The sequence below is a fragment of the Tinamus guttatus genome, unplaced genomic scaffold (genome assembly GCF_059628265.1).
Source record: "Tinamus guttatus ecotype Peru unplaced genomic scaffold, ASM5962826v1 Tinamus_guttatus_pri_ptg000058l, whole genome shotgun sequence".
Lineage (NCBI taxonomy): Eukaryota > Metazoa > Chordata > Aves > Tinamiformes > Tinamidae > Tinamus > Tinamus guttatus.
Window position 1 is genome coordinate 3,438,699 of NW_028288592.1, and position 25,289 is coordinate 3,463,987.

Sequence of the window (25,289 nt, forward strand, 5' to 3'; positions counted from 1 at the left end):
AAGAAAAAGGCAATGTGATTTATGTTATGGAGAGCAAGCTTGAAAGAGCATTTTCTGACATTTTAGAGCCTCATTTTCTGAATTGTTTTGAGAACAAATAACCCTGAAGAAACAAGAGCTTCTGGCTGCTCTTCAGTGCCATGAAAATGTTTCTTAAAAGGCATCAAGTGTCACAGAAGGGTCAGTGTTATCAGGGAACCTGCCCAGAAGTGCACTTAGTGCAACTTATCGTCTGGAAAGCAGAGAAACTGTAAGCCAGGAGGAGGTATTGACCAGTAATTTGGGTGTTTCGTGTCCGTGCCCACCTCCGTTCTGACCCACGTGCTGTATTTTCTTGTTGCCCGCACAGCCCAGTTATGGGGGTCCGGCGTGCTCGCAACGGGAGCGAGTCTGCGCCGCCCGGTCTCCCTTCCTCCCTCTCTGCCCCATCTTTCCTGAAAAACTTTTACCCGGGCTCGGGAAGGTTGCTGCAGCACCCAGAAAGTGACTTTTCCAGGAGGTGAGAGCGGCCTCGGCGCACGCGTGTCACCTCTCTCACTCTGCCTCACGCTGCCACCTCTCTAACCAACCCTGCGCACGTGGCACCAACCACCGAGCAGACCTCGGGCCAAAAAAGCCCATTAAAAATAGAGGCCTGTCTGCTGACACCCACTAGCTGCCACCTCTCGCTGCTGCAGTGTTGCAACACTGCTGCATCGGTTTGTCACTTGAAATGCACTTATTACTACTGCTATTTTGAGGAGCGTTCCGCCAGTTTAATGCTTCCCGTGCCGAATGCTGAAGCAGCGTGTGTTGCTGTGATCCCTGGCGTGTGGAAGCGAGGAGAGCGCAACGTGACGGGAGCGCGGGGCTAACGTGGGGTGTCTGTGCACGGGAAGGGGGCACTTGCGCTCGGCCTGCCAGGCACTTGCCACTAACAGCTCAACAGAGGGAATCGCCAAATGGCTTCAGATTAAAGGGAGTGGGCAAGAGGGGGAGATGCGAGAGGGGCTTTCTCACACCAGTACAAAAGGCTCTGAGTATGTGGGTGGAATTTGCACTATGTTTTAATGTAAACATACGTCCTGCTTCAGAGAGATATATATATATATACACAGACATATATGCACAAATACGTGCACACACAAAACACACATATATATAGACATGTACGTATTTTTTGTGAGTTAAAAGCTGTAGAGAATAAGATGCGGGTATGCTTTTGAACTTTTTTTTTTCTCCTTTTTTTTTTTTAACACCAGTTGCCAACATTTTTAATTTCTTCTTTTCAACAACAACTTTTTCCCATCTTCAGTCTGTCCTTGTGGCCCGAATTATTCTCTGGTTTCTAGTGCTGTTCATCTTTAGATTCAAAGAGCAAGATGTGTCTATCTTTGAATGTGGCTCTCCCTGGGTCATTCAAGAAAATCTTCAGGTCCCTCAAGAAAATCTTGTGGAGTTGAAATAGGTGCTTTTGTGACTGCTGCTGTCCTTCCTTGGAAAATGGCAATAGGTTGAGTTCTTAATGTACAAAACTGTTGATGAAATGCTGGGTTTTAGACCTGTCATGACTGTAATACCTGGGGATTTCTGTTGTATGAGATGTGGTGGAAGTTATTCCAGGATGGTCTTAAATGTTTCCACCTGCCGGATCGCAGTTTCATTAAATACACTCAGATTAGTTTGTAATTTCATTTTAGGACATATTGTTATATTTAAACTAATATGGCAGACAAATGAGGTAGAGTCGGTGTTAATATACAGTCTGGATTGGTCGCGTCTCATAACGTATAGATTAGTACAACAAGATACAAAGTATGGGTCATCTCTCTAAGTACACTGTATCCTATCTTGATTTCTTTGGCACTGAAAACGTCTCTGGCCTCTAAAGTGTGACTGATGTACAGCATGCAGCCAAAGCTGTGATGCAGAGGCAGTTACAACATCACTGCTTGGAAGGGCTCTGCAGTTCTGGTTCTTGCAGCAGAATAAGTGTGTGTGTACATGCAACACGCAGCCTCTCCATGAGGCTGGTGCATGGACTCTGCCAAAGCCCGCAGCTTTGCAGCGGCAGATATCCTGGGTTCCCATCCTGGTAGAGGGACCATGTGACCCAATCCTTGCTTGCTTATTTTTAGGATGTCTTTCCGAAACCACTCTTAAAAATGAAAGCTTTGAGGATGTTACAGGGAGTTGAGAAAGTTACAGTTTTGAGGATGGAATAATTTTCTGCGTTGCTCTACTTTTGTGCTCAAACACAGGTGAACAGGCAATAAGCAGTGCATGGGTTGAAATCTGAGAAAAGAGACTACCATCTCATCCAGTGTGGAAATAAGCTTTAATGTCAACTGCTCTAAAGCTTCTGTGCGATAGCAGGCCCTACATAAAGGTAGGGTTGCCTGTGTTTGTCAGCCCATGCTAAACTGCTGTGATGCCAGAGCAAGCAACGGGTAAGTGGCTTATTATAGTGGAAATTTAGGAAACTAGTGCTTGGATTTAGGGGTATGCAGAGAAGTGAGGAAAAAATAGCTTGCCTGTTACAGGCCACCTCTTATTTGGTTTTCACTACAAGTTTGTGTTCCCTTCAGCTGGAAGATAGTGAGTTGAACCAACTTTCAGGGTGGTTTGTACAAGAAGCTGAATTCTGTTGAATGTACGTTTCTGGAAGTGGGAATGAGCTCAGTAGTAGATTTGTGCTGTAACGCCAGCTAATTTATCAGTGAAGTGTCTGAAATGTAATTATTCCTCTTGGCTATGTGTTCTGCTCGAGGGTTTCATTATAATGAGGTTTTGAACTGTAAGGTGGGAAAAAATCTGCAAGTTAGGAGAAATTCCCAGAAGAAAAATGTATTGCTCTTTAGGCTCCATAGTGTGCAAGTTTCTGATACTATTTAATCTTGGATTTCTGCAAAATCTCTTTTGTGGTTTTATTTTGTATATTTTTCCGAGTGCTTTCCCTTTTTCTCTTGAGAGCATATTTGTGAAAATGGGATCTCATTAGCTATGAGTTTTACTGGGAACAGCTGAGCCTAATCTGTCACGATAGGTAAGTTATAGTAGCCAAGGCTGAAGTGTTGGCGAGTAGTTGGGTTCAAGTGAAGGGAGTGAATATGGCAAACGTAGCCAGAAAGCAGTGACCAATGAGTAACTCTGGTATGCCAGAAAGTGTCGCTCAGGTGATCCAACTGGCATTTCAATTGGCTAATGAGGAATAAAATATATTGTCCCACCGATGGCTATTTGAGCTTGCAAATCTATTGATGAAAGTGCTTGTCATGAGGTTTGTGAATAGGAGGAAGTCCCCCCCGCCCCCCCATTTCCTGTGGTTCCTCTTCCCAGAGAGGACCCCGTTCTACCCTGATGGGCTTGACATGACATGTCCTTAACATTCTTGTGTAAACATAAAGTAAATGGCAACTGAGTGCAGTGTGGCCGGCAAACTGTAAATTGTGTAACTGTTAGGGCATGCTAACTTAATTAAAACGTAGTTAGAACTAGATGTTAACTTAGTTAAAGCTACAGTGCATTTTCCTCTTTAAGAAGAATCTTGGTAACTGTGCCTCCATGAAGTGTCTTCTAGCTTGAAACATCACCCACATTGTGCTGAGGTGAGGTTCTTGGTGGTCTGACCCCACATATCTTTGAGACGACATATTTAAAAAAAAAAAAAAAAAAGGCAACTTTTCTTGGAGTTCTGGTGGACTTTGGGCATGAGCAGAGCCAGTTTTGGCCTGAATTAATGTTAGGAAGATGTTTGATTTGTAGCAGTTGAGTGGGCTTATGCGAATAAGGGTGAGGCTGGGGAGGTGCGCGCTTAAAGGCAGCTCGGCTGATTATGAGTTGGTCTTTCAGCATTAGCCTCTCTATAAGGGTAGCTCAAACTGCCGTTGCACAAATTTAGACAGGGACACGAGCTCGGAGACGGCTGCCAGCGAGATGCCGCGTGCAGCGGCTCTTACCCCATCACAGAGCTCTTCGTCTCACCTGGTCGGGGGAGGAAAGTGGGCATTTCTAGGGTACAGTTGCTCCCTGTAGTATCATCTTAAGGTGACTGTCTTCTATTACTCTGACATTTTCAGAGCTGATCATGTCTGTTTATCACCCTTTTTGGGGGAATGCTAATATAGCCCGTTGTGCAGGCAGAGGGAACGTCCATATTTAGCTTCCGTTTTTAGGCTTCTGCCAGCTGAACTCCTGGGAACTGGAATACTAGCTGTACTGATATCTCTGGGATTTGGTACCCTCTTGGCCTCCAAATCGGTCTAACTAAGTAGGTTGAGTTGTTTAAATTGCCACTTGGAGCCACCTAAAGAAGACGCAGACATGAAAGCAAGCTGGCAAGAAGTGCAAAGCTTGGTGTGAGCAGCAGCATTTATTCTTGGGTCAGCTGGCTTGCAAGAATTCCAGTGCAAAGTCAGTCAGTTAAGCATTGCCTAGTGAGTTCATGTATAATGGGATCCCTTTGTGTTTCTTGGAATAGTAGTCTTTGGGGAACACTTCAAAGGATAGCTTTGGAAAGAAATTTAAGTAAATGAAACCAAGCACTAGGCATGTTTGTAACATGAAGAAGTCTTTTTCTTCAAGAAGTCTTACTAATTGTCTAATCATCTTCACAGTATGCATTATCCAGTAGAAGAGCAAATCGTGATGATGTTTTAGTGACTTGAATTGCAGTTATCTGAGATTAAAAAGTTGAAACAATCAGTACTAGGTGCCCCTTATATTTAGGTTGTTGGTCATAACTGCTTAAGGTTGAAAATGCAATATGGTGAGCTTGTAGTCTTGAATTTTGTGTTGTGTACAAACTCATTGAAGCCACCTGGTTTCTTTCCGCGGTCAGTAGCTTTATGGAGGAACACAGTTCTTCAGTGCTGAACTGGAATGCATTTGTCTACACGGAGAGCACTACGTTACTGTCTTCTAGAGCTGAACAGGAGATGTGTTAAGTGATTAAAACAGGGAACTGTGTAAGCAAAACAGAATCTTTAACTTTGACAGAAATACTTTGCTTTCAGGAATTCCTCTTGAACTGCTTGCTTGTACCCTTTCATACACTTGCAATCGTGCTCTAGTTTGCAGTTCTTTAATCTGTCCTATATTGCTACTGTCTCTTCATTTGTAGTGCTTTGACTAGGGTGCACTTAATCTTGTTCTGCTCCTGACAGGTTGCAGTAGAGCAGTAACTTGTAGTATATAGTTGAATTTATTTATTTATTTGCTCGTTTTGCATTGATGCTTGTGTCATTGTATACACAAAAAATACTCATTCTCTGCCTTGACCCAGCATCTAGGTTGTACAAGCCATAGATAATAGGGCAGTTTTATAATCTCTTGAATTTGAGGTAACAATTTTATCTTGAAAAATGCAATTGCAAGCTAGAAATAACACTGAGACTGTTTCCTTTAGTTGCAAAACTTTCCTCATGTAGAAACATAGGCCTGTGTATGGTCAGACCAGGGCTTTTGTGGACTCTTTTTTGAGAATTTTCTTCCTGGCTGTTTGAGATTTGGTATCAATTTCCTGACAGGAAGGCCGTGAAGGTCCCCCTGTTTCCCCAGTTTGGGAGGCTGCACTTTCCAATGGCAATGACTGAACTCTGTGTAACTTTTTGCTGTCATTATGGCAGTTAGGCTAGGATATAAACCCCTTCTTTCCCCTCCAAAAAAAAAAAATCAAATTTGGGAAACTTTCTTTGCTCCCTTTCTATCTTACCTTTCCTAAGTCTGTTTTCACTGTTGCCCTTGTCTTCTCTTGAATCTGGCAAGATCAAAGTGCATAAGACCTTGAAACAGGGTATTCACTCACCAGTCAGTGCTTAGAAAGAAGTGATTAATGGTGGTTGCTCAAAATATTGGGGAATTTTGGTAGGTGCAACAGCAGAAATAGAGGCCTGCAGAACTCTGTGCTTTATACACTTCACAAAGTAGGACCTATGACTAATCCATACCACTGTCAATTTTGGGACCTGAATGACCTAAGCAGCTAAGTTCAGCCCAAAATAACCATCTTAGTCTGGCTTTCCTGCAAGTGGCATGACTGTAAATTGAACCCACTTCCCAGGAATATCTGCATGTTTTAGGGATGTTCTACCTGTATGTGGGGTTTTGTGCAAAGCAATAAAATGAAACTTTAATTCTCTTGTTATACAGCTATTGTTCCTGTAAACTGTGGAATGATTTAGCTTTTATGTGCTAACATATTGGGTAGTAGCTTCATTACAGTTATTTATAGAAATGTGAGTTATATTGATCAATATATCCAAACCTTTTCCTAAGAGTGCTTGCACTGTATTACTTTTAGAAAAGGGCAGCTCTAAATTCAGAATTATTTTTGCAGTCTGTGTTTATCTAGCACAAGCAATGATTTCTGGTTCTGTTTTTCCCTTTTCTTCCCTCACAAAAGATATAAGAGTCAGATGAAAACGGTTGGGTTTTCTGCCACTCTTTTGATCAATAAAACATGGTGCCACCTACTAAGAGTAGCAAGGGGCGCTGCACCGCCGCAGAAAGGGCATCAGGCAGGAGCCGCGAGTCGCTCAGGCTGTCTGTTGTCAGATCACTTAATCAGGTAGATTAATGCTTGCTGAGCTGGGCTGACTCTCTGCAGAGATGCTGCTCTGCAGTTTGGAAGTTCTTCACAGTGTGAAGGGTTGAGTGTAGCTGCTGCTCTGTTGGTGCAGTAGTTTTGCATGAGGAAGCTGGGGACGCAGTTCCCCGTATTTGATGCTGTTCTCCCTTAACTGTGTGTAATAGCCATAGTTTCCTTGCTGGCTTTACACATCTTAAAGTGCACCTGTTTAATTCTCAGCTGGCTGCAATCTGGGAGAAGACACGGCAAAAAAGCGCCAGCCGTCCCAGTTGCGGATAACTTAACACCTTCAGGAGCAGGCTAGGGTTTTGCTGCGATGCTACTGTAGTACTTTTGACGAAGCATCCAGTCTGTGAGACTTTGCTTCAGTGTGGGTACTGCAAACCACCATGGGCAGTGGGCATTTGCATGGCCCTTCCCTACAGAGCAGAGACACCTCCAAGGAAAAGGACGTGCCCGTGGTGAGATAGATGGGCACATAATGTTTGTTCTTTTTCCTGCTTCCTGAAGCCTGCCCCAGCTGAGTGATTCTGCACCCATGGTGCAGGCTTGCCTGGGGCTTGGTAGGGGCAGACTGTTCTTGGGCTGCTGCTGTCGCAGGCAATCTGGGGGTCTCTCTTGTTTGGGGTAGGGGAAGGGGGAAAAAAAAAGAAAAGAAAAACAGTTTGTAACTGCTTCAGGTGACTTGTGGATGATGCAGGGAGGGAATTTGTGGCCCACAGTGAAGATAGCTATTGCTATACTGTGTGCACCATTTCTCTGCTACAAAAGCAGAGTACAGAAGCATCTTTGAAAGTGGCTCAATTGCTTATGAAAGGTGAGTGTCCTCACGCCAGCAGCAGGCAGCAGAGAGGTGTGCTTGGCGACCCCCTCAAGCTGCCCTATGGCTTCCTCTCCAAGCTTGTCTAACTTCTCCTTGCTTCCTCCAACAACATTAGCTACCACTACAGTCCCTCTGCAGACTTGCTTCTTCGTGGTAACTGGAGATAAGTTTTCTGAGCTCATCGTGGTAGGGACCAGACCTCTGTTCATTCGCAAAGGCTCTGTCCCTTGGGCTGGGGACACTGCTGGAGCTTGGGGACATTTGGTCCTGTTTGTCCTGGTGAAGTGCCAGCCTCGCGAAACAGAGCAGAGAGGAGGCTGCAGAGAAGGCCAGAACGTTGTCCTCAGTGAAATATTCACCTGCTGGTTCATGGTGCCTTTTGAAATGCCACTAAATTAAATGTTGTGTTCTGGGCAAGCAACGTCTGCACTGCTAGAGGTAGTATGCAAGACCACTCCTGTAAGACTAATATATAGCAAAATCCATTGCTGTCTATTTTAGTGACTAAACAATAGCTCTTTTTTTCCTGTATTTGAAAGTCTCTTAGCTTTTGACAAAAGCTTAGCTTTTATACTGAGCTTCCTGCTGAGCACTGTATGAAGCTTTGAATTCTTCCCAGTAGTGTACAGTGCTACACACTTCATAGCACTGTGCTATATGAACATAGTTAGACACTTCTGTGTTCAGGGCGAAGCTTGCACCCCAGCGCTCTTTGCCTTTCAAAGCTTTTCAGCTCCTGCAGCTTTTATCGTTACAGTAGACAGGTTTAATAAAGATCTATTTTTCTCTCCTCCAAGGAGGATTTGTTTTGATCACCCCGTTTGCTTTCTCTTTCCTTCAGTGATGGGGAGGGAAAGAAGAGAACCTCGGCGGCCTGCAGCAGCGAGGCTCTAAATGCAGCGGGGGCCCCGCTCACGCCGCGCCGCATCTCCTGGCGGCAGAGGATATTCCTGCGGGTCGCGTCTCCTCTCAATAAATCTCCTGCCAAGATGCAGCATCCAGGTCTGTGTGCGCTCCTTAAAGGAATTAAGATGATGTTGCTGAATGCTTATTACTGAAATGAACTATAACACGTAAAAAGGCAGAAGGAAGAAGGAGGTCATATCTATTTATATATATATTTTATGCTCTTGCTATAACCCCCCATTAGGTGGGTTTGGATCAGTTGGGTTTGGCTCTGTTAAACAGATGATTCAGTCATCAAAATCAAATGAATTGCACTCTGCTGTGGCTCCACTGATAGCAAAGAAACTAGAAATTGCCTTTTGCTGGCAAAAATATCCTCTTTACCAGATAGCATTTTTTTTTGCTTTAGCCTCCTTATGTAATAGCAGTGTTTGCAGCAGCCTGGGTCATTTCTCTGCCTTGTCCTTGGACTACGGTACGTAGTGCCTTTTGAGTGGGTTGTTAACTCTTGCAGCTTTAGGTCCAATAAGCAGGAAACTTCTGAAGTATCTGAAATCATGGCATAGTGGATGTAATGCAATAGTATAACTGCCAGCCCTACATTGATGGCCAACTATTTAGTGGCCATGAAACATGTTCTACCTATGCTGCAGCTTAGCAGGTGGAGGAAGTTGCTTTTTTGTGATAAATCCTGTGATAAATCACCACATTTAACAAGCTCAGCAGTACAGGAGACTATGGATAAGTGCTTGTTTGTAACTAAGAAGCTAGCTGGGGACAGTGTCAAAATACTGGGCAACCCTAATGCTTTAATAAAAAATATTCCATTGCTGAGCTGTGTTCTCTGCTTTGAAGCAAGTGCCTCACTGCTGCATGGTATTTCCATTCTGCCGTGACACCGAGGTGTGTGAGGTGCCAAACAGCCTGTTTCCTGTAAGAGCTCTTGGGTTCTTTGCAGACGGTCACGAGGGAAGAGAGTTGCTGCCGTTATCGCCTCTCGCTCCGCCGCTGGAGGAGGACCCTCTGCTTCTGGTCATGCAAAACGAGGATGGCCCCGATACAGCTGGAGAGAGGAAGAACTCGGAGGAACTGCAGAGTCTCTGGAGAAAAGCCATACATCAACAAATTCTCTTGCTTCGAATGGAGAAAGAAAACCAAAAACTGGAAGGTTAGCTATTTAAAAATTTCCCGTGAAAGCCTTTATGAATTTGGCTGTCAGACACTGAAAACTGTGCTGGTGTTGGGCACCTCAAACTATGGCTGTGAAACTCTTTGGTTAATGCTGCTAACAAATATTACCAAATGCTCTTTTTCTTTCCTTCCCTCCACCCCTCCCCACCTTCTCTGCATAGCCGTATCTTAGTTTGCTACATTGCCCTTTTATTAAAGGTAATCTTAGTTAAAGGAGGCATAAGTCGCTATGGTGGATGTACATATTCTACCCGACTAAATCAGGGAATTCTAATGCGAAGTGGAGTCAGGAGAACAGGCTCCGTGTGAACATTTAAGAAAGGTGGACCTTACCCTTTGTGTTTCTTTACAGCTCTTTGCAGCCCAGCCACAAATTACTTAAATATCGTGCATTGTAAGAAGTCTGTGGTGATTCTAACCAGGCTTCTTCTTTGGTCCCTCATCAACCAGGTTTTTGAGCAACTGGCTCTAGCTATGTCAAAAATTTTTTTTTTTTTTTTTTTTTTGTTTTGTTTTCCCCCCTATGAGCACTGTATACTGAATTCTGTTAGCTTGGCCAGCTGCAGATGCTTGTCAGCTCTCAGAACTTTTGAATAATCCATGTTGTTATGGCTAGTCATGACTCATACAAATGAAAGATTGGATGTAATATCTGTCAGTATGTAAGTTTTTGACTACAGTAAAATTTTATATGCCTTTTTTTTTTAATGCTGCCCCATCTTCTCCTGTGTGGTATATAACCACATTATATGGTAGTCTGATTCTTCAACATAATATTATAGCCTTGTAAAGCTCATTTCATTCTTTGTTTACTGATCCTTACTGGGAAGGCAAAGGAAGGAAGGAAAAATAGCATGATGTGTCTTTTCGTGTCCCTTATGCATATGTCCTGGATGCACTTCCTACGTATGTGGCATGTTACTCTGTCCATAATTTCTTCAATGTCTTCCTGTTAAGACATACTTCCATGGAAAGCTCTGAGATTGCAAGGTGGGGAGACTGTCATAGTGTAGTATGAGCTGTTGAGGGGCAAACTTTTCCACATTTCCCACCCACGTGTAGCTGGGGGTGCTGAAGGCAGATAGTCTTTCCAGTTCCTCAGCTGGAAACTTCTGTGCTTCTGTAACTGATTTGAAGAAAAATGTTAGCATGCCTGGTCGCTGGTAGTGAAAGCGAGTGTGTCAGCAGTGGAGGCTGAGCTGCCAGCCATGGTTTTCATCTACCAGCCTGTGTCTTCACTAATGCTCCCAGAAGCACATCTGCATTCTCATACGCAGGATCTTAAGCCATGCTGTTGAACTGGTGCTCTCTTAGTCTGCCCTTGTTGAGCAGAATTGATTGCCTTAATTTTCTAAGGGTGGGAAGTAAACCTTAACATCTGTGTCTGGGCTTCCTCCCTGCGGGCTGCTGAAGCACCAGCCTGGGTCTTTGCATGGACAGCACATCCTCAGGGCTGAATCAGGCAGTGGCTGGTGCCCCGGCCTGCAGTTAAACACAGCCCTCAGGAATGGTCCCTGTAGAAACAGAGATGGCCGAAGCCTTTTCTTGAAACCTCACTCCTAGGTGTGTATTTGTTTAGTTGTTTATGATGGATTGAAGACTAGAATTGCTATGAATGGTTTGCAGTGGTTTTCTATTAACGTTTTGTTGGTTTTATTAACAAAATATTAATAGAATCTTTTTTTCCTGTTCCTTTTGCTGTCGAGGAGACTTGAATACTATTAGCTCTTTATTTTACAGAAGGTAAGTTTTGTGAATTACATACCCCTTGCTTAATCCATCTCTGAGCAGCTAAAAGCTACTTATTACAGTAGATCACCTAGAAATATAATAGCTCTAAAGTGCTGCAGGCCACTTAAAAATAGCCAGGCAAAGCAGGCTAAACTCCTGTAAAAAGAGAGCAGGGAGTTTTCTTCAAGGACTGGCTGACTCCACAGATCATGGCAAATGAGAGATTAACTCAGTTGCAGCTTTCAGAGATCACACTGCAAAACACACAATTCAGTCCAATGAGTATTAGGCCCATCTCTGTCAATTAAGACACGTTCATGTCTTGATTCCAGTTTTCATACTTGAAGTAGTGTGAGGAAATGAAGTGTTTTACTATGTGCATATCATGTATAATAAAATAGCTACCACAGCTTCTCTCTCAGTAATAGAAATGAAAGCTGCTCCTCCATGAAATTTTAGAGTTCTACTTCGTTCTACTTCAGAAATAGTAAGTCCTCTGGAATAAATTCCCTGTCTTGGATAGTCTTATTCAGCAGACCTCTGAAGTGTTCATCAACGTGTGTTCGGTGCTAAGCACGGAGGTACCTTTTTCCACGTGGTTCACATTGGGTATTTCATTCACTGCTAGGCTCCCTGAGGAAACCAAGTAACTCTGCTAACAGCCCTTACTCTTAAGGGACATCCAAAATGACACTTGTCACGCCATGATTTTTACAAGACTTGCCTAGATTGCTTGCTAAAATACCTAATGCAAGCATTTATATGTTTGGGACTTTCCATACTAAAGCCATTACAATGTTCAGTATAAACGAGGGAAAAACTGTCCAAGGTGTGTTCTTGCAGAAGCAGCAGATGTGGTGTAGCCTCGTGGAGTGGGTTTTTCTTCTTGCTCCAAGCTTTTAAAAAAATAAAAAATAAAATAAAATAAAACTCATGTGCTTGAATTCCTGGTGTTCATGGCTCAGCAATACAAGTCAGATTGGCGTCTGCAGCAAGACCCCATCTCGCTATCAACTGATGAGCTGTACTCATGCCTGATCAGCTAGAGATGTCTAACATGAGTGTGCTCTGCGTGCCTGATGTCTCTTGTAATTTTCCAGTGTTTGTTTCCTATGTACTCTTCCCTTATTTTCTGTGCTCTAGCAAGCAGAGATGAGCTCCAGTCAAGAAAAGTCAAACTGGACTACGATGAAGTTGGTACATGTCAGAAAGACGCCATCAGCATTTGGGATAAGAAGTTACTGAACTGCAGAGCCAAAATCCGCTGTGACATGGAAGATATTCATGCCACGCTGAAAGATGGTATTTATGTAGAATGCCTTTTTAACTACAGGAATCTCAGTATTTTCTGCTGTCCGTAGATACTGAGGAAAATCAACCAGCGGATGTTTTTTTCCAATTGCACAGAATCACTAAGAAATTGCCTTTTGCTTTGTACATGAATGTATCTCCAAGTGCCAAATAGCAAATAGATTCTGCTATGTCTAAAACTTGCAGTTACTGAGGTAGAAGCATAACTAGAGATTGACTCCTGCAAGTAACATCTTATGCCCTTATCTGTTACTTTGAGGACTGAGCTAGGAGGTTCTGCAGCTAAAATCGTGATTTTCTGGGCCCCGCTCTGTGGAGATTCCTTTTACTGTGAATTTAAGGTCCTCTGGCTTACCTGTTCACTGAATAGGCAGGGCCACAGTGCACAATGTGGACTGAGTATGAATGCTTGGAGGAGTCTCAGCCATGATTTAGAGAATCCAAAATGCTGCAACTTGCTGAGTCCAGGCTCTTTTTTCTGATGATTTTTCTTCTGTGAAACGCCAGGACATTTTGTCTGGAAGTAGATCCTCCTGTGGCCTAGCCATAGGAAGGGCAGCTGCAGGGCTTCGTTAGCATGACGTGGGTATATATTCTGCTTGCCCCACTACACCCTCCTTCTGGAAATCTCCTGTCCTGCACCCACGGGTGCTGAAAAATGGCAACATATCAGTGTAGTCCGGCTGTGGCACAGTAGAGAAGTTTAAAACGTTAGCAGAAAAAAAAATGCAAGAAATAGGTGGTTCTCATGAGGGAGCTGCAGGAGAATGCCAGCAAGCTGCTGGGTCTTCTGCCAGGCTGCCATTTGGCACCAGGAGAAAGGAGATGCTTTTTCCAACTTGGGCCCTTATTATGTCTGTTTGCAATTTATTATTTATCAACAGAGTTGGCAATTTCTTCTGAGTTTCTAAAATCAATTTAGAGAGTTGGATATTGAAGGGGGGGGACTGTACATGAAAGTTCAACAGTTGTGTTTTCATGTAGGTGATACTTTCACAACTGCTTGGATGACTAGAGAGAAATGTTTTGTTTCAGTATGAGTGGTCGCGTGTCCTTCCTTTGGTGTACAGAGCTTTGAATCAAGTGTTTATTCTGTACATCACCTTCCACTTCGGTAGCCCTGCAGGAAGGGGAGGAGGAGGTGGCCCTCCCTATGTTTTTACACCCGTGAAACTCTGCACTCTGCCTCTAATCATCTGTTGTTGAAGGCTAGAGGTTCAGAGCTGGCAAAACAAACAGCGCTGGCATCTCAGCTGCACAGGGTACTGCTTAGTTTAATTATATTTAAATAAGTTTGCAGTTCATAACCAAGCTGGTTATGCCCAGTTGTGACAGGCATGCAAGGACCTTCACAAAGCAAGTTCTCGTGTGTCATTGTTGTGAAAATGCAGCCCTGCTTAGACCTCTTGTTTTCTGTCTGCCCTGCAGGTGTACCCAAAAGTCGTCGGGGAGAAATCTGGCAGTTTTTGGCTGTGCAGCATCGAGTGAGACACAGACTGCCCAACAAGCAGCAGCCCCCTGACGTCTCCTACAAGGAGCTGCTGAAGCAGCTGACGGCCCAGCAGCATGCCATCCTCGTAGATCTAGGTGTGTCTAAGGCTGAGAGGTTTCCTAACCCCTTTCCTGCATCTCTGAGTGGAAAGGTAGAGCCAGGTGCTGCTGTATCAACAGCAGTTTCTGTATAGGGAAGATATGGTGTGTCTTTGCCACTTGCTATCCTGTGAACTGGTGAGTGGTCGGACTAAAGTCAACCTGCACGTGACAGGTCTATGGGAGGAGAGGGAGTCTGCTGGTCTGGTGAGGTTAATTCCTTTCCTGAGGAGGCCTAGATGTTAACTGCTCTCCCTCTACACCAGGACGGACCTTCCCTACCCATCCTTACTTTTCTGCCCAGCTGGGAGCGGGACAGCTCTCGCTCTTCAATCTCCTGAAAGCATATTCTCTGCTGGACAAGGAAGTGGGCTATTGCCAAGGTATCAGCTTTGTGGCTGGAGTGCTGCTGCTACACATGAGTGAGGAGCAAGCCTTTGAAATGCTGAAATTCCTCATGTATGACCTGGGTTTCCGCAAGCAGTACAGGCCAGACATGATGTCGCTACAGGTAAGTCAGTCTAGTAAAGCAATCCACAATTTTAAATGAGGTTTTAAACGCCCAGTGGTTACTCATGTTTCTCTAGGGGCTTATGAAGCTTGTTGTGCTCTTTTGGAGGTTGTGATGTATGCACAAGCATTTTTGCAAGTTCAGAACCACAGAGGAGTTTGACAGGGAAATTAAAGAAGTTTAGAAGTTGCAGACTTTCCTGTCACACGTCCCTATGATCTTCAGTTTGGAAACTCTGCTTTCTCTGCTGTTTTGCTCTTCCTTTTCGCTTCCTTGCTATTCTCTCTTCCTTATTTCAAAGAAAACTATCTGCTCGCATCTGTATAGGCAGCGTTTAAAAATAAGTTTGTTTTTATTCAGGCCATAAATACTTAGATGTAGAAGATTTTTTAAATTTTTTGTTCAGTAACCTCAAGCCAACCGCATAGTGCCACCCAGCGGCCAGTCAGTACATGCCACAGGGCACTGCTACTTGGCACCTCTGGTTTAAACGGTCAATATTAGCCCTTGGATACATGCTGTAGCTATGCATATGCAAGGCCTCTTAGGAAAGAAACAGAAAATCTTTCAAACCGGTCTAAACTGGGAGGTTTCATGTTTGAGGAACCTTGTATCTTGAGATGCAACTGCCTACTGACTTGCATATGTGATTTATGCCCCTAATGTTACAAAGGGATATACATATCACTGCTGATCTGAGGCTTCTAATTCACAGTGAAGGAAGAGGGTGCTAAGAAGTAGATGCAAAAGTCACATTTCTATAAGGCTCCCTCTGAGCCTAAGTTAATTTTAAGGGGGGGGGGGGGGAGTGAGGAGTGTATTCAATCCACTTTGCTTGACCAGTAATTTAGGTACTTGTTTGGCAGATGTCCAGCATGGCAGAACAGACTTTAGTTAGAGATTGTGTACTGCCTTTCAAAATGGTTAAGAGGAGTGTTTCAGTACAGACTAGGTATTTACCTATGCCATGACTGCTTTGTTATGAGGAATTTAAGGTTTTCACCTTAAATAACCATTAAAAAAAACTCTGAACCAGTGATGATTGAAATATAATAAATGTTTTTTTTTTTCCTCTCAAGAAACCATGCATTTGCGTGTTATACTGCATCTGTGTACTCTTTCAATAATTTGAATGCTTTTTGGGGCATTCAGATATTCAACATTTCTCCTGCTGTGACTTAAATGATCCTGAAACATTCTGTAGGAAGAAAGTGCCATTTTCAGTGTTTGTGAAGGTTTACAACCTGTTGCACTGTTTGCCTTTTAGATGAGGTGGCACCTCTTCCCCATGGTTGGCTGCTAGCACTTACCTGTTTGAGCAACAGTATGAGTTTTGCCTGCTAAAGACAGGCTAGGCTGTTTATGGTGACTTAGTAGATCTAGTTAAAGCAAAATCCTTTGTTTTCTTTTAACAGGATTAGAGCATTGTGAAGTCCTTGTACTTACCGCACCAAAACATGAGTCATCCCATGCACAGAATTAACTTATTTCCTACCGAAGAACAGTGTGGATATTTATTTAGGATAAAGAAAACTTTTTTTTTTTTTAATCTTTTTTTAATGTCAAGTTGTATGGGGAAAGAAAAAGTAGTAATCCAGACTCTTAGTTCATTATGAACCTACGCAATAACTGTTTTGATAAACCCATCCAGTAACTGTTTCATGCCTCTGTGGTATTATTCTAGTTTCTCGTGTAAATGTGGGTCATAGCAACACTCTCCAAACTATACTTAACTAGTAGCTTTGCCAGTTAAACCAAAGACTCAAATGCATGTGCAAATTTAGTCAATTTGCTTGAAAGAAGTGATGGTGCAGTAGATAGATGAGGAGTTTCCAGTACTGTCAACCTGTGGTAGAGAAAAATCATGGCCACTAAAAGTAGGAAGGTAACTAGATTCTGAAAGTCATTTTATCATTGAGGAATGAATATGAGTTAAGCATAAGGCACTACTGACAGCAAAATTTGGCCTGGCAGATAATCAATATATTCCTGCTTCTCCATTTCTGCTTTCTGTGTCACTGTGTGCTAAGAGTGACTTATTCTTAAGCGTAAACCGTCAAAATTGCAAGGGAGTAACTTGCCACAGAATAGTATTTTTAGGAATTAATATCAGCTTGTCCCTATTCTGCTTTGCAACCTTTAACAAGTTGTGTAGCAGCACTTATTGCATCAGTATCGTGGATTGCCATGGCCTGTTGGCATGAGGGACGTGCTGGGAAGTGCATGTGTGCTGTACCTCTGTTAACCCCCTGCATTTAATGTATCATGTGCATGCAGCAGTAGTCTGAAGTGACAATTGCAGCAGAAGAGTCTTAAATACAGCAGCAACACAGCCAAGATTCAAAAGGTGAAAGCTGAAGTGTGTAAACTTAGCCAAGAAATAGTTAAGCTCTGTGACTGAGCATTTTGGCATCTTGAAGTTATGTTACTTGGGTGCTTTTACTTTAATTACTGCCAGACTAAGTTCTGGTTTGTTGGTTAGATCAATGTATTCCCTTCTTATTTTAAATCTATGAATCTGAATTTAAAGAATATTTCATTAATTAATGATTAGGTTCAAACTGGTTTTTGTTATTCTCTAGTGTGGCAGTTTTTATTCATTAGAGGTGGGATGTTTATATGTGGGTAGATAACGTCTGAGGCCCTAGCCAGCAATTAACTTCAATACGGAATGAAGCTTAATTTCCCTGGAGTAATATGTGAATGGTTTGGAAAACTGAGTCAAGCTGAACTTTCTTTCTCCTTTCCTCTCCTCAATGTATTGCAGATTCAGATGTATCAGCTGTCAAGACTTCTTCATGATTATCACAGAGACCTCTATAATCATCTTGAAGAGAATGAAATCAGTCCCAGCCTCTATGCTGCACCGTGGTTCCTTACGTTGTTTGCATCTCAGTTTCCATTAGGATTTGTGGCCAGAGTATTTGGTAAGAAAGGCTATTTTAGGGCAGTAATGAGCAGAACAGCGTTGTCTAATGTGTTTTCAAACTCTGCAGGATTAGTTTTCTGCATCCTGGTGCTATTTGGCGGGGCCTGTTGTGGGTGGCAAGTAGAACCACCCCTCACAGTGAGATGTCAGTTCCTTTTCAAGAGGAAGGGAAACAATGAAATATGTTCGTTGAAGCATCGAATTTGAGCAATTAAGTGCTTGCTATTAGCCAAGATTAGACCTCTGAGTGTGAACAGCAGAAGCTGTCACAAATGTGTTTAACACTTCAAACATTCAATCTATTCCAATATACAATTTTATCTTGTTGAACTTGGAAATTAAACTTTAACATAGTGGTGGGGGGTGGGATGGAATCACAGAATGGTTGAGGTTGGAAGGGACCTCTAGAGATCCTCTGGTCCAACCCCCCTGCTCCAGCAGGGACACCCAGAGCACACGGCACAGGGTGGCATCCAGGCGGGTTTGGAAGATCTCCAGAGAAGGAGACTCCACGGCCTCTCTGGGCAGCCTGTTCCAGAGCTCACACCCCTGCTCCCTACTGTGTGTCACCCTCACAGTATGGAGATTAAACTCCTGTGTTTTAATTTGTACCCATTACCCATTGTTCTGTCACTGGCCGCCACCAAGAAGAGTTTGGCCCCATCCTCCCTACACTCACCCCTCAGCTACTTGAACGTGTTGATCAGATCTCCTCTTAGTCTTCTCCAGAATAAACAGGCCCAGCTCGCTTAGTCTTTCCTTATAAGATAGATGCTCCAGTCCCTTAGTCATCTTTGTTGCTTTACGTTGGGCCCTCTCTAGAAGCTCTGTGTCCCTCTTGTACTGGGGAGCACAGAAGAGCACCTAGTACTCCAGGTGCGGCCTCACCAGAGCTGAGGAGAGGGGCAGGATCCCCTCCCTCAACCTGCTGGCAACGTTCCTCCTGATGCAGGCCAGGATCCCATTGGCCTTCTTGACCACGAGGGCACATTGCTGCCTCATGGTTAACCTGTTGTCAACCAGGACTCCCAAATCCCTCTCCTCAGAGCTGCTTTCCAGCAGGTCAACCCCTAATCTGTCCTGGTATCTGGGGTTATTCCTCCCCAGGTGCAGGATTCTGCACTTGTCCTTGTTGAACCTCTTGAGGTTCTTCTCTGCCCAACTCTCCAACCTGTCTAGGTCCCTCTGAACAGTAGAACGTGCTGGTTTTCAAGAAATTACAATAATACTTGTTTCCTAACAAAAATTCAAGTAAACTTGTACTTGAAGGTTGTTTCAGATATTTGGATATATGAAATGATTTCCTAGTGTTAATATGCTTCATGTTCTGTTTAAATAATTTTCTTTACTGTTTATTCTCTTCAGATAACATCTAGTACAGAAGCTTAGACACAGTAAAGAAGTTTGAATAGCGCTACTGTACCTTGTAGTATTTGCAATATCATGATGACAATTGCTTAGTTTTGTATTTTTTTATTGTGAATAAAAACTGCAAAGTTAAATCACTACAAACGCAGCACTTGCTTGTTGGGGGTAGTCAAACCTCACGACATTCAGGCATGCATTTAGGAAGCAGGAGTATATATCGTGTGCTTCCTCTCAAATTGGATTTTCTTTTTGACTTACTTGTCTGTTTCTGTAAAGCACTTGCATTTTTGTAAGAAATTCAGACTGACATTTATTGTATATTTTGTTACTGAAAGGGCATTTTTCTTTTCTCCCACCTAGAGTTTTTTTCCATTCCAGTGTTTGCATAAAACACTTTATGATTGCTTTGGAGGCACATATGATTTCTGGATTTGTTTTCCTATGGGATTATTGAATTCTGGACCTGTTTGAGGCTTTGCTCTTTGTGTCTCTCCTCCCCTTCCCCTCCAGGGCTAAAATACCTTTCTTATCTTTTTGGTTTTGTTTCTTGTCTCAGTGAGCTCCTCAGCAGTCATAGGGGAATATAATTCAACTAACTTTATTAACAGTTAGTTAATAGTCTATAATCTACAGTAGACATTAATGAAATGTTATTGCAGATAACTGTTACAGGCATAATGGTACTTTCAGCATACGGTACTTTCAGTGAACTCTTATATCTCTAAGGTGGCAGAAAATGTTTTTCTTTAACCTCATACTAAGAAAGATCTATTGGACTTATGAGCTGAGTGAATCTGCCATATGTTTGCTTACAAAGAAAAAATAACCATGCCAGCAAATGTCTATTGCATTTCTTTAGTTCTTGTTTTCAAGGTGTTTTATTGTTTTTCTTTTTTAGACATTATTTTCCTTCAAGGAACAGAAGTCATATTTAAAGTAGCACTGAGCCTGCTTAGCAGTCAAGAAACATCTATAATGGGGTGTGAGAGTTTTGAGAATATTGTTGATTTTCTTAAAAGCACTATTCCAGACATGACTCAGCCTCAGATGGAAAAAATCATTACCCAGGTAAGGTTGGTTTTGCTTGTTTTCTTTTTTGTTTGTGTTTTCTTCATTCTGTTTGTTTTTAAGAGATTTTGTCTATGGCAAATATAGAAGGTCCTCCCCGTATGTTCCTTTCCCAGTTGCTGAGGTGTGAAATACAAAGGAGTCATCTTCCCCGGAACTTGGATAAAAATAGAACCTAATTTCAAAAATGACTGAAATTAAAGCATGCTCGGGAATTTAGTTCAGTGTTAGTAGAGAAGATATTTTTAAGATTATTTTCTGCCCCGCTGTTGGAAAACTGTGACTTTGCTTGTAAGCTTCACATCATTGTCAGCAGGGTAAAAATCGCCTGTTTTACAAACCTAGGCCCTGCTCATGGTGGTTGTTAGCAGGCAGGGAGCAGAACTCATCATGGTGGGAAGAGCTAGAGTTAACAGAAGGTCTCTAATGAACACTCTCCATATGCAGGAGCTTGCTTAGTGCTGTTCACACCTTGAATGTTTGAAGGGCTGTCACTTAACAATCCTTTTGCTGACACTTCTGTGAGCACCTCCCTGTAGTGTAAATTGGTAACTCCTCCCTACATGGACTGTGGTAGCCCTGCTGAACCTGTGCCTCTTTACAGGCACTTCAAATATCTTTCTTCACAACTCACCAATTCTGACAATGACAGAGATAGTAATTCACTTTTTATGAGGTAATTATAAATTAAATCCCTGTCCTGCAGTCTGTGTGAGCTGCAGATCAACCATGGTAGGACAAAGGTGATAGACCCTGGTTGAGTAAAGGGTGGGTTTGGTCACCTCAGCGAAGGTGGATGTGGTTGGGCCACTTGAACACATTATGTGATTAAAATTACTACGTCCTACCCGGGTTACCAGAGGAACAGTGAACTTAAAGTGGAATTCATGTTCGTGTCTTCAGTTACTGACTTGTTCGTCATTTCTAGAATAAGAAGTGGATTTAACCTCACTGTAGGCATCCTTCCCTTAGTTATCTAAACTACCTGGTAACTCTTTTGGAGGCTGAGAGGCTCTGACCAGATCTATATACAGATAAGGGTCTATATACAGATAGAGATCTACAGATACAAATGCAGGATCTGTGTGTGGATACAGCTTCATCACTGCAGACCTAAGCACGTTGTAGGCTTTATTGAAGATAGTTAGGGGGTTATCAGTAGGAAAGTAGTATATTTTCATGTCAGAGATGGAGCTTAGAGAAGTTATATAATCATGTACAGTTTCATAAAAGTTTATAAATGGGGACTTGGAGTCAAGAGATGCCAATTTGAGGGTAGTTTCTGATTCCTGGGTTATTCGTCCTCACTGTGAGACTCTGTTCCCATCAGAGGCTGGTGAGAACTTAATTTAAACTTTATTATTACTACTACTTCATGTTTCCAAGTAATATAGTAAGATTGGCCTGATTATTCTTGAACGAACTAAGACTTTTCTGTTGATATATCATTATCATGGTATCTATTGGAGGCATCATTATCTGTCATTATCATTAGAGACAGTATGGCAGTTGTAAAACTGGTGGTACAGTTTACTGTAAAATCTGTGACTTCTTATGGCTACAACTAAGAATGCTATATGCTAAAATGCTTTTACTGCAGGCTTGCACATAAAATGCTGTACTAACAGAAACAAGAAAAAAATGAAGATCATCAAGAGGAGTTGCCTCTTGACCAAACTTTTGTATGGGTTTTTTTCTTATGCAGATAAATATTTGTGTGTGTGTGTGTATGTGTGTGTGTTTTGATAGGTATTTGAGATGGATATATCAAAACAGCTGCATGCTTATGAAGTAGAGTACCACGTCCTGCAGGATGAACTCCAGGAAAACGTGAATCCCTGTGATGAAGGTGAATCTCTGGAGAAGCTGGAGAGAGCAAACAGCCACCTAAAGAGACAAAACATGGATTTGTTGGAGAAGCTGCAGGTAAATGACTCAAGATCACTCACTCATGGAGGGTCTGTGTCTATGATGTAGCCAATAGGGCTGTGTATGAAAGGTGTCCTGACTGCAATCTTGTATGCAGCTGGGCCTATTTCAGGTCCTGCATTTTTTTTTTTTGGGGGGGGGGGGGGGGAGGTGAGGGGGTGGAATGCTTGTGTCACCAGGCTATTTCTACTATTTCTATATTTGCTTGGAGATTTTGACCACTGTTGAGAAGATCCTGGAGGAACCTTCAGCTTCTGAAACCTGAAAATGGAAGGAAAAAATTATAGCATATCCTCATTATTTTGGTGTTTATGGGCAGACTGCAAACTGTGTGTTTGTGGCATTAGCATGGGAGTACTTGGGTTACTAACTGGGTTTTTATCTCCATTCTGAAACTATGGGAAGGGCACAGAAATATTATGGATGATTCAAAAGGCTCCAAGGCTCCATGGAAGCTTTTCTGTTCTCCCAGACTGCTGTATTCTGATATATCTTCCTCAGTTTTATCTTAACCGCTTTATCTTTTGGTTTGTATGGGCTTTCTTGCCCTTTTCTAATAACAGTTGATTAGAGTTGATTCTCCATTTCCTGCAGGCAGAGATTTGCTGCTGTTGAGGTCCAAGGTTTCTGATTAGCTCAGCCTCTGTTCTGGAGGAAGCTGCAGGTCTTTTGTTTGGAGAGAGGGGAGCTCTGAACTAGGCTGAGCTATTTAGGTCTGTTTTCCCACTCTCATCTCCATCCTGCTACTTTACTTTTTTCCCATAGGTTTTCCCTTGCTTTGACACTCTTGGGCAAATCTCCCCTCCCTGTGCTGTTTTCACTCGCTGCAGCTGGCACATCCCATTCCCTCTATAACACTTTCAGAAATCCTTCAGATTAATCTGGCCACTATACAAAAAGGAAAGCCAAGAAGTAGAGAGCTCATCTCGGAAGGGATTTCAACTGTTTTACAAGTTGCCTTGTGCATAAGGAGTTTATCTGAGGTGCTTGTTTTATCATCTGCCTGCATAGATGTCTTTCAGAAGAAGCTGTATAGCTATTTTGTGTCCTAACCAAATAATAATAAAAATCAAATATCTCAATGTAATATACAGATAATGTTCTTGTTTACAGGTTGCTCATGCTAAAATTCAGAGCCTGGAATCCAGCCTGGAGACTATTTTGACTCGAGAGAACAAAATGAAGACTGTGATTCAGTCCCTGGAACAGGAGAAGATAACGTATCAAAAGACTCTTGAGCAGATAATGAAGTACTTGCCGACAGAAGCATTGTCTGACTGTGAACTGCTTCTGAAGGAAGTAAACTATAATCCAAATAATAAAACAAAATAAGGAAATAAGCCATAAATCAGGGTTTTCTAAGCAGCATAACTTCAAATATTAAGGGAAAGAATAAACGAGCATGCTGCTTTCAATCAACATAGAAAGCAATAGGCAACGGTATTATCCAGAACTAGTGCTGGGACACTCATAGCTACAGATGGGCCTTCAAATCTCAGTATGCAAATTCAGGCTTTTTTTTTTTTTTTTTTTTTTATGATTGTGTAAATAAATCACAAAGGGAGAAGTAAAGAATTCTCACATGTAATTATGATGAGTAGATGTATATTTAGAGTTGACCTAAAGGAAAGGAAGAGAAAAAATACTGGTAGTCAAAGGTAAGATAATGGTGAACTACAATTTCACTCTGGATGTGCTTGTCTCGTAGTGGAAGGAGGATAACGTGTCTTTATATACATGCTGAATAATACTTGAAAAGAGGGGAGAGAAAAAAAAAAAAGTAATTTTCCTCCGAAGAGCAGCACGTTTCACACCACCTGTGGAGCACCGCGGTGAACTCACACGTGCCTGTCGCTGAACTCTGCCGACGTCGCGTCCACAGGCCGGTCATGCAGAACCCCAGACTCCCGCCTCGCTCCCGGCTCGTGCCGGGAGAGCTCCGTGCCATCCGCTGCCCGGGCTGGAGCGGCCGGCAGCCGAATTCCACGTGCATGTTGGAAGCAAGGAGAGAGCATCATGTCACAGCTAAGCCTAGCGCTTAACATGGACTTGAGCACATGTCTCTACACGCACATGCAGAACTCGTAAATGCAAGAGGTAACTGTGGCTGTTACCGCCTTCCTGGCCTGGTCGCTTCCGCCTGTCCTGCTGCTTGTCAGGGGTGGTAGGTGAAAGGAAGTAAGGCTGTGGAGTGGTGTTTATTCTGGTGTTAGTTTTCTCCAGGTGACTTGCTGTGATTATAGTTAGGTTCTTATTTAACCAAAGAAACCTTGCAAGAAGCCTTGTGTTGTGGTGGCGGGAGCCTTTGGATCTCAGCTGCGAGGGGCGTCACGGCAGGGTGCAGGAAGGACCTCAGACTTGCACTGTGAGAGGACCAAGCAAGTCTCGAGTACCACGGACCTTTCGGATTTCACGTGTCTAGTGGATATACATTTCAAGGAGGATTCTGAAGTAGAGGAGCAGTTTCATGCTTTTCAGGTTATTCCTGTTTTAATACTGCTTTGTGATGGTCTTTTTTAAAACAAATCATGAACGTTGTATTGTGAGGAGAGGGAAGGGTTAAACTCTGGTCATTTCAAGACAGAAAATATGTTTATAGAGGCAGGATAAGATGCATATAGATTTGGAGACGTTTTCAAGCAGAAGTTTCAAAGAAGCTTAGGTGACTGTGTGATAGACGTGTGTTTTGGGATGCATGTCTGAACTGTTAAATTGAGTGTCGCAGTGGCTCATGTTATCTCTTACCGTTTATACTGTATTTCAGGAAACACGTATTCTTTTTAGTAAGAAAAACAATTAAGCAAAGTGCCAAATCCAGCAGTGTCTTCATGCATAAGATTGTCCAATGTAGAAAGCATTTACTTTCTAAGTGTCACACTGACATAAAGAAAGCTGAGGAACAGCCATGCTAATTTGCTGCACACTGCTGTGAAACGTAGGGGTTTGGGGCTTCTCGATTTTTGTTGCTGTTTTTTTACTTCATGGAGTTTTTTTTGATTAAAATATTGATTTACTTAACAGTCTTTCTTATTACAGTTGGGGTGCAAGGTCTTAACACTGCGTATGAAACCTATGTGGACTCCATCTAAATATTTCAATAATATCACATTGTACCAGGTGGAAGAATGCCAAGTGAAAAGGTGGTTCTTTTCAGTTTTGTTCAAAGTAAGTTTTATCTGATATGTACATACAAACCAATCCTGGGGAACTGCATTGGAGAATCAAGGTTATCCAGATGTATTTTTTTTTTTTTTTAAAGATACACACAATGTGCTTTATCCTCTGTTTCACCTATCAATTTTTTTCATGTAATGCCTGGAGAAATTCCAATAAATGTCATTGTTGCATTTCCCATGATCTCTGG

At 42.6% G+C, this 25,289-nt stretch overlaps 1 protein-coding gene across 1 annotated transcript in view; it reads left to right on the forward strand.

The window, feature by feature from the left end:
* Nucleotides 1-23,555, forward strand: part of TBC1D4 (TBC1 domain family member 4) — a gene marked incomplete at its 5' end in the record, with an annotated part of 40,363 nt that extends 16,808 nt beyond the window's left edge. The window contains 10 exon segments of the mRNA XM_088540303.1: nt 350-499; nt 8,233-8,393; nt 9,256-9,465; nt 12,363-12,521; nt 13,959-14,117; nt 14,387-14,631; nt 17,399-17,558; nt 19,827-19,996; nt 21,746-21,922; nt 23,039-23,555. Of these exon segments, the coding sequence (XP_088396429.1) occupies nt 350-499; nt 8,233-8,393; nt 9,256-9,465; nt 12,363-12,521; nt 13,959-14,117; nt 14,387-14,631; nt 17,399-17,558; nt 19,827-19,996; nt 21,746-21,922; nt 23,039-23,272 (1,825 nt within the window).
* Between the last annotated feature and the right edge of the window lie 1,734 nt (nt 23,556-25,289).